The following is a 15378-nucleotide window of genomic DNA, read 5'->3' on the forward strand; positions in this document are numbered from 1 at the left end:
TCATGTGGGTTCCAGCTCATCAAGAGTTAATATGAAATGAAAAAGCAGACAAAATGGCTAAGGAAGCAGTAAAAAAAAAAAGAGGAGGTGGAAATGAAAGTAAAATTATCAAAGGCAGAAGGGAAAAGTCTAATCTGGAAAGAAATAATCAATCAGTGGAACCATCATTGGAAGAGGGAGATAAAAGGGAGACAGCAGGGTGTTATGGTGACAATAGAACAGAACAAGTAATTATAAGTAGACTAAGAATAGTGCACAGTAGGTTAAATAACACATTTAATATAATAGGAAACATGCAACGGGTCAGTGTAACTGTGGGGAGAGGGAGACAGTAGAACATGTGGTAATAGTCTGTCCTGAGTATAAGAGGAGACAATTTGAAAAATATAATAGAAGGTGGGAAAATCCTTCTGATATTTATCGCCACAACTGGACTAATTCAAAGAATATAACAGAAGGAAAGTTTGAAATAAGTTAAGTCCAGCAGATGGCGGTAAATGCAACGAAAAGGAAGCCAACTGCCAATAAACACCAAAGAAGAAGAACACTCACCCGGAAGAACCGGAAGAGACCGGAAGTGCTTTCCCATGTAGCCTAACCGTGTTCAGGGCTAAATTACACCACTGTTCACACATTCATCTAGAAATACATCCTTTAAAGAATGAACCCAGAGCCTGGTTAGTGACAAAATAACTCTCAACAGTGTTAAACATTAGCCGGCTGGTGTTTCTGACACCGTGGCTAAATAACTAACGTTTCTTTGAGGCTTCGCGGTAGCTAACGTTAGCATCCAGCTAACTGGCTAAACTGTTGATCAGCGACACAACAGAAGAGGTAAGAACAGTATTTCGCTTTTTATACGTAATTTGGCTTTAATATGTGTGATTAAAAACAGTCTGACCGTTAAATAAAGTGAGAACGTTTTATTTTGTTGTTAGTTAGCTCACAAACTGCTTGTTTACCTTTATTTAGTAGCAAAAAGAGTGGAAGTGTTTCTCCTGCAGTAACATGTGTTATCTTGTCTTATTGTATGTGAATCTTTGAGCATCCTGGGGTCCCTAAACAGTCTGTGAGCTGCATAAATCTGATACTAAAACTGCTTCATTAAGGGCCTTAAACTGCTTCATTCAGGTTCCTACACTGCTTAATTAAGGGCCTTTATTGCTTTATTAAGGGCCCTAAACTGCCCCATTAAGGGCCATAAACTGCATAATTACAGGCGTTAAACTGCTTTATTTCTCCTGCAGTCAAATGTATTATTTTGTACTGGTGCATGTGAATATTTGTGCACCCTGGGGTCCCTAAGAAGTCTGGGAGCTGCTTAAATTGGGAGGGACAACAGGACAAAAATCTGTGCAGGAACTCTGGCTTCTCTTCTCTGTTTCGTATAATACTTTATTAAATATTTGGGCTATTTTTAGACGTGACATGCCCTCTTTATGGACTTCATCAGAAGCTGTTTGGGGCAGAACCCATGCAGTGTTTCTCCTGCAGTAAAATGTGTTATTTTGTCCGACTTTGTGTGAATCTTTGTGCATCCTGGGGTCCCTAAACAGTCTGTGAGCTGCATAAATCGGGTCTGACTGGAAAGCTGAGACTCTTGTGCATTCAAGGAGTGCAAATGAGAATTTTTAAAGCATCCCCTTGACCTTCGACCTCAAGATATCTGAAGGAAACGGGTTCAATGTGCACCCACAATTCTCCTCTGTAGAAACATGCCCACTTTATGCAGATTACATGCATATAAATGTGTTATTGTGTCCTCTTGTATGTGAATCTTTGTGCATCCTGGGGTCCCTAAACAGTCTGTGAGCTGCATAAATCGGGTCTGACTGGAAAGCTGAGACTCTCGTGGATTCAATGAGCCCAATTTTCTTCCTGTGTGATGATGTTAGTGAGTGAAACTTGAGCTCAGTGTATAAAATGAGCTGCTGTGACCTCTAGAATAATCACAGCCTCATGAAACTTTACAACCACAAACTAGAGACCTGGAGCATTCAGAGGACGGATGGCTGAGACACTAGATTCACAATAAGGGGCTTTCTCAGCAGGCAATACAACTGCGATTCGCACACACAAAGTACACAAATCTATTTAATGTCAAAAGTTTCTGAAACAAATTCACAACATGGATTTTTTGCTGCAGTTCTTAAGGTCTTGGAGTCTTGATAAGGCATTCTGGAGGGAGATTAAGTATTTTTATTGATTCATGAAATGTCAAATATTGCCAAAAAACAATTTTTGAGACACAACTGAGTGTTTAGAACCTTATTTATATCTTTAACTCTTGTTCTAATGCAACCAAAACTGACAAAGAGTACAGAAATCTACAAAATGTGTGATTCTGATGGGATTTTTAAACATTTCTTGGGGGTCAGTAATGGTCAAATTAAGCACCAAATATGTTTAACAAATTATATCAACCCAAAAACTGCTGCAACAACGTATGAGACATAATTGAGCATGAGAATTGACTTCACATACTCATATTATAATGTTGTAAACCACACAAAATGTTCAAACTGTTCCCAAGTTTCTCACAAAACACAAAGTTTATTACAGACGATGACTCTCAGTGCTGAGCTGCTTCTCAGATGAATCTTCAGGGTCTTACTGTAATTAATGCTTTTTCCAGCATCATATATAATTAATCTAATGCTATTTTTGGCAGAACTGCACAATTATAAATAAAAAACATGGGACTAAATGTTCAGTGTGATTTCATTCTCTTGGATTAAGTGACAAAGTTGGATAATTAACCTGCTCTCCTCGTCGGTGATGTGATTGTGCAGGTAAAACCTCCAGACATTTCTTCTCAGAATGGACGTCAGCATCGCCGTGTCTCTGATTCGGGGCCAGATGGGCGCTGTGGTGGAGCGAGCGGTGAACGGCGCGGTGGAGACGGTGCTGGCCGAGATGCTGAAGGTGGTCGGGGTGAAGTTTGAGGAGCTGAAGTCTCAGGTGGCGCTGATGAAGAGAGATGTGACGCTGCTGCAGAGGGAGAAGGCCCAGAAGGAGAAGGAGAACGACAACATCCGCGCCAAGCTGCGCTACACCGAGCTTAAGCTCAAGTACTACAGGCAGGGCGTGGAGGAGGAGCTGCAGCAGAGAGCCTCCGCCTCCACGCTGGTCCGCATCCACCCGCCCGGCCCCCTGCAGTCACAGAGAGACGCAGCAGGAGTGTCCTCCACAGAGATGTCCCCGTCCTACTCCACAAAGAGCCGGTCCTCTGAGGGACAGATCAGGAACAGTCACGGTAATCAGCTCAGAAACCACTCGCTCGTCCACTCTCCACCCTCTCCAGCGGGTCTAACTTCTTCCTTTTTACCCACAGAACGCACCTCTCCACACAGCACCAGCAGGCGGGACGTCAGAGTGCACTGTCACTCGGACCTGGGAGTCGCCAGCTCCGACTCGTCTGACTTGATGCTGCCGGTCTCGCTGTCTGTCGACACACCAAGCGAGTCTCTGGACAGCAGCACAGGTACAGGTGTGTGTGTGTGTGTCTGTCTGTCATATCACAATGCCACAGTGAAACGTCAAGGTGGATGATGACAGCGTTTTTGTACACTAGCGCTCCAAAGCTTGGGGTCACCCAGGAAATGTCTGTGGTGTTCTCCATTAAAAACAAACTGTTTAATTCGTGAAAAGAGTTACAAAATGAATCGAAAATATAGTAAAGTAAAATTAAATAATAATTTTAACCTGTACAAATCTCCCACTTTACCTACAAATACTCAGCCAGCCTGAGGAAGGATCATTTTATTGCTTCTCAAATCAGCACAAAACAGTTTCCAGCTGTGCTAACATAATGCTCAGGTGTTTTAATGTCTTTCAACACTATAAACATGATTAACACAATGAGCCACTGGAACACAGGACAATATATAATAGATATTTCATAAGAAAATTGTCCGTATCCACTTCAATAGTCATTCAACACATTAACAGTGTCTACACTGTATGTCTGATATTTATTTAAAAAATGCTTTTCTTTGAAAATAAGGACATTTCTAAGTGACCCCAACCTTTTGAGCTCAATGTTATTTATTTATTTGTTTATTATTATTTTCAACAGTGAAGATGAATACTGAAGACATCAAAACTATGAAAGAACACATACAGAATTATGTAGTAAAAAGAGAAAAAGTGTTAAACAAACCAGAATATATTTCATATTTAAGATTCTTTCTTTTGTTATAAAATAAAAGATATACATAGTACGATGCAAAAGTTGGCAGTGGCCCAACCAGAGCCATAACAGTCTTTTTCTTCTTTACTCGCTAACCTTGATGCCAGATCTGGCCCTGAGATGTTTCCACAGTCTGAACACGTGTGTGTTTGTGCAGTTTTGTTCTGTTCTGCAGAGCGAGATGCAGCTCAGAAGAAGGAGGACGACTGTGAGTGGACCATCTCTCTGCAGACTCACACGGACGGCTTGGACGATGCCTGTCCTCCCGTCCAGGTCCTGAGTCTGGACCAGAGGCAGCCTTCCCCCGATGCTTCAGCTCAGGCCGACAGCTCCACGCTGCCCTCCTCTGCTCCACAGGTCACACAGCCTTCTCCTGTCTGTAATAATGTGTGCGGAGCCAGCTGAGCGACTCCAGCGTTTGACCTCTGACCTGTTTAACCCTTAATAGGACACTCATTGAAATACTTGCAAATTCCAAATTTCAACCCTAGAGAATATTGGAGGATATTACATACGGCCAGAATGTGTAAAAAAACACATGGACCCAGGGGGAGGGGGTAATATTTTGAGGAAAAAGTTTATGAGATTAAAGTGGTGAATCTGCGTGAAAACAGTTGCTTTTTTTCCACTTTTCTCTTGTAAATCTGCGACTTTTTTAGTGCAGATTTGCCACTTTAAATCTCTTAAAACTGTAACTTTTTTTCTTGTAGACACAGACAAAAGGCTGGCTCTGTGAATAATACTCTACATTGTGTAGAATGGGAACGGAGCAGAAACAGCCTCAGATTAGAGAAACATAATTCATTATCATGTATTTGTGTGTTAAGTACCAAACTCAATAATACAATAATTTAGTGACGAGATTTGATTAATCGTTGAGCATATATTCTTAAAGTTCTAATAACAAAATATTTTATGTGGCACTCACAAAAAATGTGCACGTTGCAGAATAAAATATGTAAAAAGCAACAGATGAATGAATTAATAACAAGAATCAACTTTTTAAAGATGTTTTTTTTCTGGCATTTCTTTTGCAAAACAATAAATAATATGATACACTAACAGCATAAAACCTAGAGATGGAATGTTCCTGTCTGATTCTTTCTTTCTTTTGAGCTGTTTATCAGTCTCTGTCCACTTTGACCTGAAGTCCTGCTTGTCCCTTGTTGTCCTGCAGGTGAAGCAGGAGGTCCAGGAGCAGCCAGAGGAGGAGGAGGAGGTGATCTGCATCAAGGAGGAGCCGGAGGAGGAGCAGGAGGTGATGGCCTCTCTACTGCTGGACTGTCAGCTGCAGCAGGGTCACGCTCCAGAGGCCCAGGTGAGACCCGCTCACCGAGTCAGCGTCCTCGTATCTGTGAACGTTCTTTCTAACTTGTTATTTATAGATGAAGAATGTCCGTTCTCTGACGTCAGTCCTTCTGAAACAGAATCACAGTTTCTTTCTGCAGCAGCAGAGTCAAATCTGTCAGAGATCACTGTTAGTGTCTCTGCACATGGGAGGTTGAAACTGACCAGGAGTCGCTTTTAAAACTGCAGCGTACGAACAAAACAGGGTCTGAAACACAAAAGTTCAGATGTGTGGTGGCCTTTTACTTACTTGTTATTTTTAACTGCTAAAACTCTGATGCCTAATTAAAATTGACTTGAGAGTCAATAAGTTAAATCCACGTTGTAGAAACATGATATTTAATACAGCACGGTCCTTAAAAATGTATATACAGTTCTTCGCAGAATTGTTCTCATAGTAAACACACACACAGCAGTGAAAGGAGGAAAAGTGCCCCAAAGTGAAGTCCATCTGCTCTCTCTCCTTTTCCTCCAGAACCAGTTTTTTCCCCATCTTACTTCATAACTCAACCTCCCATTACATCTCCAGCAACGTGATTTCAGCCATGTAGAACCTGATAATGTAATAAAAATCTGCACTTGAGTCCATTGAAAATGTAATAAAACCTGATAATGTAATAACTTCCCGATACTGTAATAAAGTGCATTTTCCAATAATGTAATACACTTTTTACCAATAATGTAATAAAGTATAACATCAATGGGAGGTTATTACATTATCAGGTTAGCCTTCATTTCGCAAGTCCTGATAATGTAATAATTCCCCAATATTGTAATAATTTAACAGCAGACCACCCATTACTTGGGTTCAAGTGGTGATACTGTGTATCAACTCTAGCTCAAGAGCTCTAGCGCCACCAACAGGTCAAAGTGGAATGTTTATTAACTTTTGACCCGTTCATCCGTTTTTCACCAACGAGGTATCCATGACAACACGAATGCATTCAACAGCTTCTTGAAATCTAAAGGTGCTTGGTGTTATACTTTATCACATTATTGGTAAAAAGTGTATTAAATTATTGGGAAATGCACTTTATTACATTATCGGGAAGTTATTACATTGTCAGGTTTTATTACATTTTCAATGGACTCAAGCGCAGATTTTTATTACATTATCGGGGTTATTACATTATCGTGAATTTATTACATTATCAGGTTCTACAAGCCATGTCTTCAGATTTTGCACAAGAGATTGCAACAACAAGATTGCATTTCCAGATGTTTTTGGTCTGGTGTTTTTCAAGTGGGTGTGTGTAACAAAGAACTGAGAACTCAAGACGTTTACCTTGACTAAGGACAGAGAGCAAGTTATTACTCTTCTGATATGTTTAAAGCCCCTGATAATATAGAATTGCATGATATAGCTTTCCTTACACAATATCTATATCTAATCTATGTGTGATATGTTTTTAAACCACAACAAAACAAACCTGACTGGAGAAAGTGGCTCCTGTCAGTAAACCCTGACACACGTACAAACATCACAGAGACGCCTCAGCATTCATGGCATGTTTTGCAGCCGAGAGAACTAAGAAGCCTTCAGGATTACACTGATCATCTGTTTCTGTGTGTTCCTGCAGGTTCAGAGGTCAGTGACAGAGAGCTCAGGGCTTCTTCTCTCTGCAGCCTGCAGCTCAGCCGGACCAAACGCCTGTGAGTAGATTTGTGTGAGAGAGTCAGGCCTCTGAGTTCATGCTGCTTTTAAGGGCCGAGGACAATTTCTTGCATTTGCATTCTTGACTGCGGTTCCCCTGAATCAGCGTCCTGATATATCGATCTACCTGATCTGCTGCCAGTGAGCCTCTGTTGAATGTTTACATTTTTCAAAACAGTTCAAGAAAGGTTATTTTATTCCTGCTCTTCAGAAAACATCACGCCAAAATTTAGAAATGTACCAAACTGCATATTTTGTGTGCCATTAACAGGGCTCTTGAATGTTATGGTTGGGCTTTTGGGTTTTAAACAAAGTGCTTTAAACGTAGGGTAAATAGGAAGCCAATTATAAATACAAACGCATTTTGATGAAACTTTGTTGTGTTGTTATTGTATCCTTCAATAGAACACTGTCACAGAACATAACTTGTATCGTTTGTTTGTAGCACAGAAACATCTGATTTAATGTGATAAGAAACACAAAGTCTGTGTGTACTGTTCATAGGTGTAATTGACCACAGCTGTAAGGTTGAAAAGTGCTTGAATGTGGCACAGGAACCCTGCAGTACAGCCCTAACCTCAGACTGTGTGTGTGTATGTTTGTTGTCAGATCTGCTGCCTCAGCCGGTGGCGTCGCTGCAGTCGATGGTGGTGCAGCCCTCGGGCGTGCCCCCCCGCCAGGCGGTGCGTCCCTGGAACAAAGACCTGAGCCTGTACGAAGAGTACAAGCTGCGGCGGAACGAGCTGCGCAGGAGAAGCATCAACAGGCGCAGAGAGCTGGAGAAGGCGCTGCCGCAGCCACTGCTCGCTGACCTGGTCAGTTAACCTGCATGTCTCTGTCCTCTAATGCAGTAGTTCTCAACCTTTTTGAGACGCGACCCCCAATTTAACATGCATGTTGTCCGCGACCCCCGCTCACTGAACACAATCTCACACGCACAGTTCAGGTCACCCAAAAAAGAAACAAAATGACCAAAAGCAGGAAACAAAATGACCAAAAAAGACACAAATTGACCAGAAAAGATACAAAATGACCAAAAAAGACACAAAATGACCAAAAAAGACACAAAATGACCAAAAAAAGACACAAAATGACCAAAAAAAAGACACAAAATGACCAAAAAAAGGAAACAAAATGACCAAAAAAGACACAAATTGACCTCCAGCATTGATTTTTTTTTTCGATATTTGAACGAAAGTCTATACTAGACATTTTTTTTTACGGTATTTGGACGACATACTATAGTATGACTTTTTTTACGATATTTGGATGACATAGTATTCTATGACATATTTCACGATATTTGGCCGACTTACTATAGGATGACTTTTTTTACAACATTTGGACGATAAGTACGTCATTTGTATATTGGTAATGATGCTAATGCATATCTGTGACACAGAATCATAACCTACTGAAAGTTTACTGTGTTAATACATCCTGATGTGATGATCCTGTTGCTGTGTTGAAGGTGCGAGAGCGTCGGGAGAAAACGAGGCTGAGGGTGGCCCGGTGGAGAGCCAAGAGGAAGCTGCAGGCGTGTATCAACCAGGCTCAGGTCAGCCAGCATCACATGATGCAGAGGAAGTGTACTGTTAAGAAAACATTCTTCTCTGCAGGGAAAGGACATGTCTTTGTCTCAGTGGACTCCTAAGTGCTCAGAGTGCATTACACAGTTGAGTTGTGAATAATTAACAGGTACACTGCAAACCTCACTGTGTCCTGCAGGGATCACTTACACTGAAGGAGTCGTCCCGCACAGTGAGACACGCTGACATGTTTGTCTTGATGTTTTCCAGGTTCTGGGTGACGCTGCGTGTCTCTCTCAACCCGGCTTACCCCTCAGCAGCCAGCAGCAGCAGCACAGAGTCGCTGCAGGTGAGATGACACACACGTCTCATTTTTAACCCTCGAAAGCTTTTTTTCTCGTCACATTTTCCTCTCTTTACTGCAATATATAACATCTATATAAATCTATAAGTCTTGCAGCTCTGTGGAGTCAGCATGTCTAGAAGTGGGAACAACTCTAGCATGTCTTTGTGCAGAATAACACAGTTAGAATGACAGAAATCTGAAAAACAAGTTACATTTTTCTGATAAATTCAATAAAAAAATGTCCCATATATTAAAGTATTGTCATGTTTCCAGCCTCTCATGTCCTCTCCTCTCTAATCTGTGTAAACAACCCGCAGTTCGTCACAGAGCAGCGCACACTGTAATGTTTTTTTACAGGCATTTTGTTTAAATGTTGCCCTATTTCACGTTTAGATTTTGTTGTTATTCCTGATGGAAGCCTTTGTCTCAGGTGATTTGTTCAAAGATTCTCAGAAATGTAAAAATCCAACAATAGTTTCTGTTTTTACAGCTACTGGCTGTGATGAATGGTGTCATTGTTGTGTATTTCTTTGCTGTCAAACATTTAGTGAAAAGTTTAATATTAGTAGGTTTAAAACAAACAAATGATCCGTAGTTAAAGTGTTAAACTCACACAATGACTAACACAGATTATAACTTGTCAGTTTTTTTGTAAAAGTTATGATCACATGAAAAACAAAACGCTTTTTGAGTTTGAATTGATTAAAGGGTGTGAAAGGTTTAAGGAAGAACAAGTTGAGTTGATATATGATGATAATCTCAGTCACTTATAGTCTGGTGTTGTTCTCCAGGCTCGGCGTGCAGCGGTCAGCAGAGACAGAGCTCAGCTCCGCCTCTGTCCAGCAGCTTCATCAACAACCTGTCAGCTGCTCTGCCCTTCATCCCCTCCTCCTCCTCCTCCTCCTCCTCTCTGCTACTCGGAGGCTCCAACATGACGTCCCATCAGCATGCTGTGACCTCCTCCTCTTCCTCCTCCTCCTCCTCCTTCCCTCAGGTCAACCTGTTACAGTCCAGCATCTCTCTGACTGACGCTGACGTCTTACTGTAAGACGTTTGAAAACACAGAGACGTTCAGGAATTAAAACCTTCAGTCCGAGTGACTCGCCGTACATTGAACTTCTGTTGAAAATCCAGTCACAACAAAGCGACTCTGTGCTGAACACAGATGATCAGGGCTCCAGAAATCTATCAAGTGCAGCTAATCTTCACTGGTCACAGCAGATATCCTGATGAACTCTGTCGTCTAAGGCAGTGATTCCCAACAGGGGGGGCCCCGACACCCCCAGGGGGGCGCCAAAGATCCATGGGGGGTCGCGAAGCCCGCTTGATTTTAAGGGATGTAATAAATCTAATGTGTTAATAAATAGATGAGTCAGCATTTAATTCATTAGTGGGACAAAAACAACTAAATAAGTGCTACATTAAACGTTTATTAATTTATTTAAGCAAAAAAAATCACTATAGAAAAGTTTAAAATTCTAGGCTATATGGGGAGAATAATGGCGTGTGTAACATCCCTCCTGCAGTATACACAGGTAACCTCACCTAGCGGAAACCTCACCTAGCGGAAACCTCACCTAGCGGAAACCTCACCTAGCGGTAACCTCACCTAGCGGTAACCTCACCTAGCGGAAACCTCACCTAGCGGAAACCTCACCTAGCGGTAACCTCACCTAGTGGTAAACTCACCTAGAGGTAACCTCACCTAGCGGCAACCTCACCTAGCAGTAACTTCACCTAACAACAGAAACACAGAGCTAATGGAAAAATGGCGAAGCGTCATGGAGACGAAAATGCTGAATATCTCAAAAAGAAAAAGAGAGGGTACCATGAAAGTTATATTGCTTCATAGAAGCAATGGACAATGGGGGGGTCGCCAAAGTTTCCAATGGTAAAAATGTGGGTCCCTCAAGAAAACAGTTGGGAACCACTGGTCTAAGTTGTTCAGCGATCATGGCAGCATCATCAGATCACATGACTTCTTCATTGCGTCCCGCTGTAAAACCTTCAGCAGCGTGTTTCTGCCGTCAGCTTCCCTCTTAAGTTCTGCTTCAAACTCCATGAGGACAGTTTGTGTTTGATGATGCCAGAACAAGTAAAACCGGAGATAAGCTCAAATATTTATTCATTCATTCATTACCATTAACCGATTACCCGCATTCGGGTCGCGGGTCAGTGGAGCCGATCCCAGCTGACACTGGGCGAGAGGACACCCTGGACAGGTCGCCAGACTATGACAGGGCTGACATATAGAGACAGACAATCACACTCTCAGTCACAATTTAGATTAAACCTAAGTGAGAACCCACGCTGACACGGGGAGAACATGCAAACTCATTACAGAAGAGCCGCAAGATCGCTAACCACTACACCGTGTAGCCAAGCTCAAATATATTTAGTGTAAAATATAGAACTGGATTGAGCATGATTGTGTTCATAAGTAAAAGAAACATAATTTTCTAAGTCAGATTTTATGTTTTTTTTGTTTTCAAAATGTTGATCCAGTGAGTCAATGTGAAAAATAATGATCAGGTCATATAGGTGAGGCTGTGCTGGATACAATGATACCAACATGTCATGGTAAACATGTTTTAACTTTATATACAGACAGAATGAGAAGGAGTCAGACCAAAACTACAAAGAGATAATAAGCAAACACTAACTCAAATTTCTCAGAAAATCTGAAATCTTTTTCCTCAAGTTTAAAAAAAACATGCCTCATGTCACATCAAATATTAAATATTGTTTGTTTGGTGACACACATTTTATTATCCCGATCAGTAAATTAATCTTCATTTGCTCAGAATTTTCATTGTGAAAATACAAGCAGAACATTCAGTTGTGGGTTAACTTTTTTATAGATTTTATTTTTTGGCCTGAGTGAGAAGCAGCAGTGTGACTAATGTAAGAAGGTTTTCTGGAGCCCTGATGAGCTGCTGGATCTCCATCAGGACTTGTACTAAAAACATTCTGCAGCTGATCTGGATCAACAGTCTTTAATCTCATTTTCATCAGAAACGGTAAACAGATGCATTCCAATACAAACATTCAGAATCTTATATGAACATAAATTATTTAAATGTATATATATGTAGAAACCTTCACAAGTGTCCTGTACATTTTACTGCTGGTGTATTTCAGAGTGAATTGATTGAATCATATTGCCACAGAAACAATTTATCTTGTTTCTTAAGTCTCTTTTAAATATTGGACGTACAAGTTTTTTCTGTGTGTGAATGTAATTATTGCATATTGTTGTTGAAATGTGTATGAGAGGATACTATGAATTGTTGACCATGTTCAGCTCCAATAAATGCAGTAAAAGAGAAGCTTTTATTATGACAGGTTGGACTCTTCCTTAACATATAAAAAAATCTGAATTTATACTTTTAGTTAGTTTAACGTCTGTCTAAAACACTGATCAAATAACACAGCAGAACTTTTAAAGAGTTACTGGTCGTCCGTCTGGTGTGTGGGATCTTCAAATAAAAATATTACAATTATGTCCTTATTCCTTTGATCAATAACTTTATTGTACATATGACAGCTGTCTGATCACAGCACATCGTCTGTGGAAATAATGGATCAACACGTTGACGCCCCGGAGCCTCAACAGGAGCTCGTTCTGACCGTTTTTTTCAACATTAGTATGGTGAACACAAGAGCAGATTACGGCCACTAGAATCAAACAGACTCGTTTGTGCTCTGTTCCGTGTTGCTTTGTTTATTTCCCTGTTTACATTTTTCCCTGCCAACTTTTCAACCTATAAGAAATTACAATGCAAGTAGATTTCAGCCCTCCCCCTTCATACAGGCCCCTCTGCAATTTTTTTTATTTATTATTATGTTATTTTACGATATTTGGACGACATACTATACAATGACTTTTTACAATATTTCGATGACATGCTATACTATGACTTTTTTTACAATATTTGAAAGAAATACTATAGTATGACTGTTTTTACGATATTTGGACGAAATTATGTACTATGACTTTTTTTTACGATATTTGAACAAAATACCATACTATGACTTTTTACGATAGTTGGACAACATACTATACAATGACTTTTTTTTACAATATTTGAAAGAAATACTATAGTATGACTGTTTTTACGATATTTGGACGAAATTATGTACTTTGACTTTTTTTACGATATTAGAACAAAATACTATGACTTTTTTACGATATTTGGACGACATACTATACAATGACTTTTTACAATATTTCGATGACATGCTATACTATGACTTTTTTTACAATATTTGAAAGAAATACTATAGTATGACTGTTTTTACGATATTTGGACGAAATTATGTACTATGACTTTTTTTACGATATTTGAACAAAATACCATACTATGACTTTTTACGATATTTGGACGACATACTATACAATGACTTTTTTTTTTACAATATTTGAAAGAAATACTATAGTATGACTGTTTTTACGATATTTGGACGAAATTATGTACTTTGACTTTTTTTACGATATTTGAACAAAATACTATGACTTTTTTACGATATTTGGACGACATACTATACAATGACTTTTTACAATATTTCGATGACATGCTATACTATGACTTTTTTTACAATATTTGAAAGAAATACTAAAGTATGACTGTTTTTACGATATTTGGACGAAATTATGTACTTTGACTTTTTTTTTACGATATTTGAACAAAATACTATACTATGACTTTTTTACGATATTTGGACGACATACTATACAATTACTTTTTACGATAGTTCGATGACATGTTAAATAAGTCATAGTATAGTATGTCGCCCAAATATTGTAAAAAGAGTCACTGTATATAGTATGTCATCCAAATATCGGGGAAAAAGTCATAGTATAGTATTTTATCCGAATATCGTAAAAAAGTCTTAGTATGGTACAGTCTTGAAAAAATTATGTCACACTATGAAAAAAGTGTTTTTTCCCCCACATATTTGGACATATGGATATTTAATATCAATTTCAACAATACTGAGAGATTCAAATGATATAACTAAACAATTTAAAGAAAATACTTTTTAAAACCTTCTGTAAAATATAATTTAAAAAAATGAAATTTCTAGTGAGGAATAAATTAGGTCACCCCCACATTTATTCCTTAAAATGGCTAAAATCACACACAGGTGTATCACATCAAGTGCACATGATTAGAACATCGTTACTCAGCATTTTAAAGGAGGCTTGCCCTATTTAAACCTCAAACATTTAGTTAGGTGTGCTCCTGATTTGAGTGAGAGTGAAGACCATGGTGAGATCAAAAGAGCTGTCTGAGGCCTTCAAAAAGAAGATTGTAGCAGCTAATAAATAATAATAATACATTCAATTTTTATAGCGCTTTTAAAGGTACTCAAAGTCGCTTAACATAACAGGAATTAGACACACACAAACACAAAATGTAGAAGAAAACCGAACTAAACAGAGATGAGAGATTTGAGTTCAGGTCTTGTAAGCTATTTTGAAAAGGTGGGTTTTGAGTTGATTTTTGAAGGCGTGGAGGCAGTTGGAGTTGCAGATGTGAGTAGGGAGGGAGTTCCAGAGGGTTGGGGCGGCAGTGGAGAAGGCTCTGTCGCCAACGGTGTGGTGCTTGGTCCTGGTAAGGGATTTAAAATGATCTCAAAAGAATTTGACATCAGCTGTCCGGAAAATAGTCTATAAGTGGAGGACATTCAAAACAACTGCCAACATGCCCAGGTCAGGACACCACGCTGTCACCACAGACATAAAGGTGCTCATAGACTCTGGGGCCGACGAGAGCTTTGTGGATTGGGGGCTGGCCAAGAAACTCGGTTTGAAAACTGAACTTTTAGAGAAAACCATCACGGCCACGGGTCTAAATTAAAATGTATTATCATTCATGCCACAGAACTTCACATTTAGGACCATTAGGAATGCATGAACTTTTTTTGTTTAATTCTCCATCTCATGCTCAGATCCTGGGACATCCATGGCTGCTTCGCCACAATCCCCACATTGATTGGAGAGCGGGGAAAATATTGGTCTGGGGGGAGGACTTTTTGAGCCGTTGTTTAGTTTTTCTGGCTCTGGAAAGTGTAACCATGCTTAACCTTGTCTCTGCTGATTCCCTTGCAGACCCCGACTACCCCAACTTAAGCTCCATCCCTGCATGCTACCATCACCTTAGAGAGGTGTTCAGCAAGACCAAGGCATTGTCCCTCCCTCCGCACAGACCCTACGACTGCCCCATAGATCTCATCCTGGGAGGGAAGCCTGTATTCAGTCTTGGGACCGGAAAAAGTAGCCCCGAGAGACTACATAGAGGCATCA

At 40.0% G+C, this 15378-nt stretch overlaps 1 protein-coding gene across 4 annotated transcripts; it reads left to right on the forward strand.

Moving 5' to 3' along the window:
• The first annotated feature begins 587 nt into the window (after window positions 1–587).
• Window positions 588–12410, forward strand: si:ch211-67e16.4 (uncharacterized). Of its 4 annotated transcripts, none has more exons than XM_059343606.1 (10): window positions 588–834; window positions 2793–3256; window positions 3335–3490; window positions 4350–4549; window positions 5370–5510; window positions 7120–7192; window positions 7803–8008; window positions 8665–8751; window positions 8993–9071; window positions 9860–12410. In XM_059343606.1, the coding sequence occupies exons 2-10, from the start codon at window positions 2821–2823 to the stop codon at window positions 10114–10116; spliced, it is 1635 nt and encodes a 544-aa protein (XP_059199589.1). In that variant the 5' UTR covers window positions 588–834; window positions 2793–2820; the 3' UTR covers window positions 10117–12410. The 4 variants fall into 4 exon arrangements, with proteins under 4 accessions (XP_059199589.1, XP_059199591.1, XP_059199590.1 ...); XM_059343608.1 differs by having other exon boundaries at window positions 3335–3484; XM_059343607.1 differs by having other exon boundaries at window positions 2820–3256.
• The last annotated feature ends 2968 nt before the right edge of the window (window positions 12411–15378 follow it).

This window comes from Centropristis striata, chromosome 10, assembly GCF_030273125.1.
Source record: "Centropristis striata isolate RG_2023a ecotype Rhode Island chromosome 10, C.striata_1.0, whole genome shotgun sequence".
NCBI lineage: Eukaryota > Metazoa > Chordata > Actinopteri > Perciformes > Serranidae > Centropristis > Centropristis striata.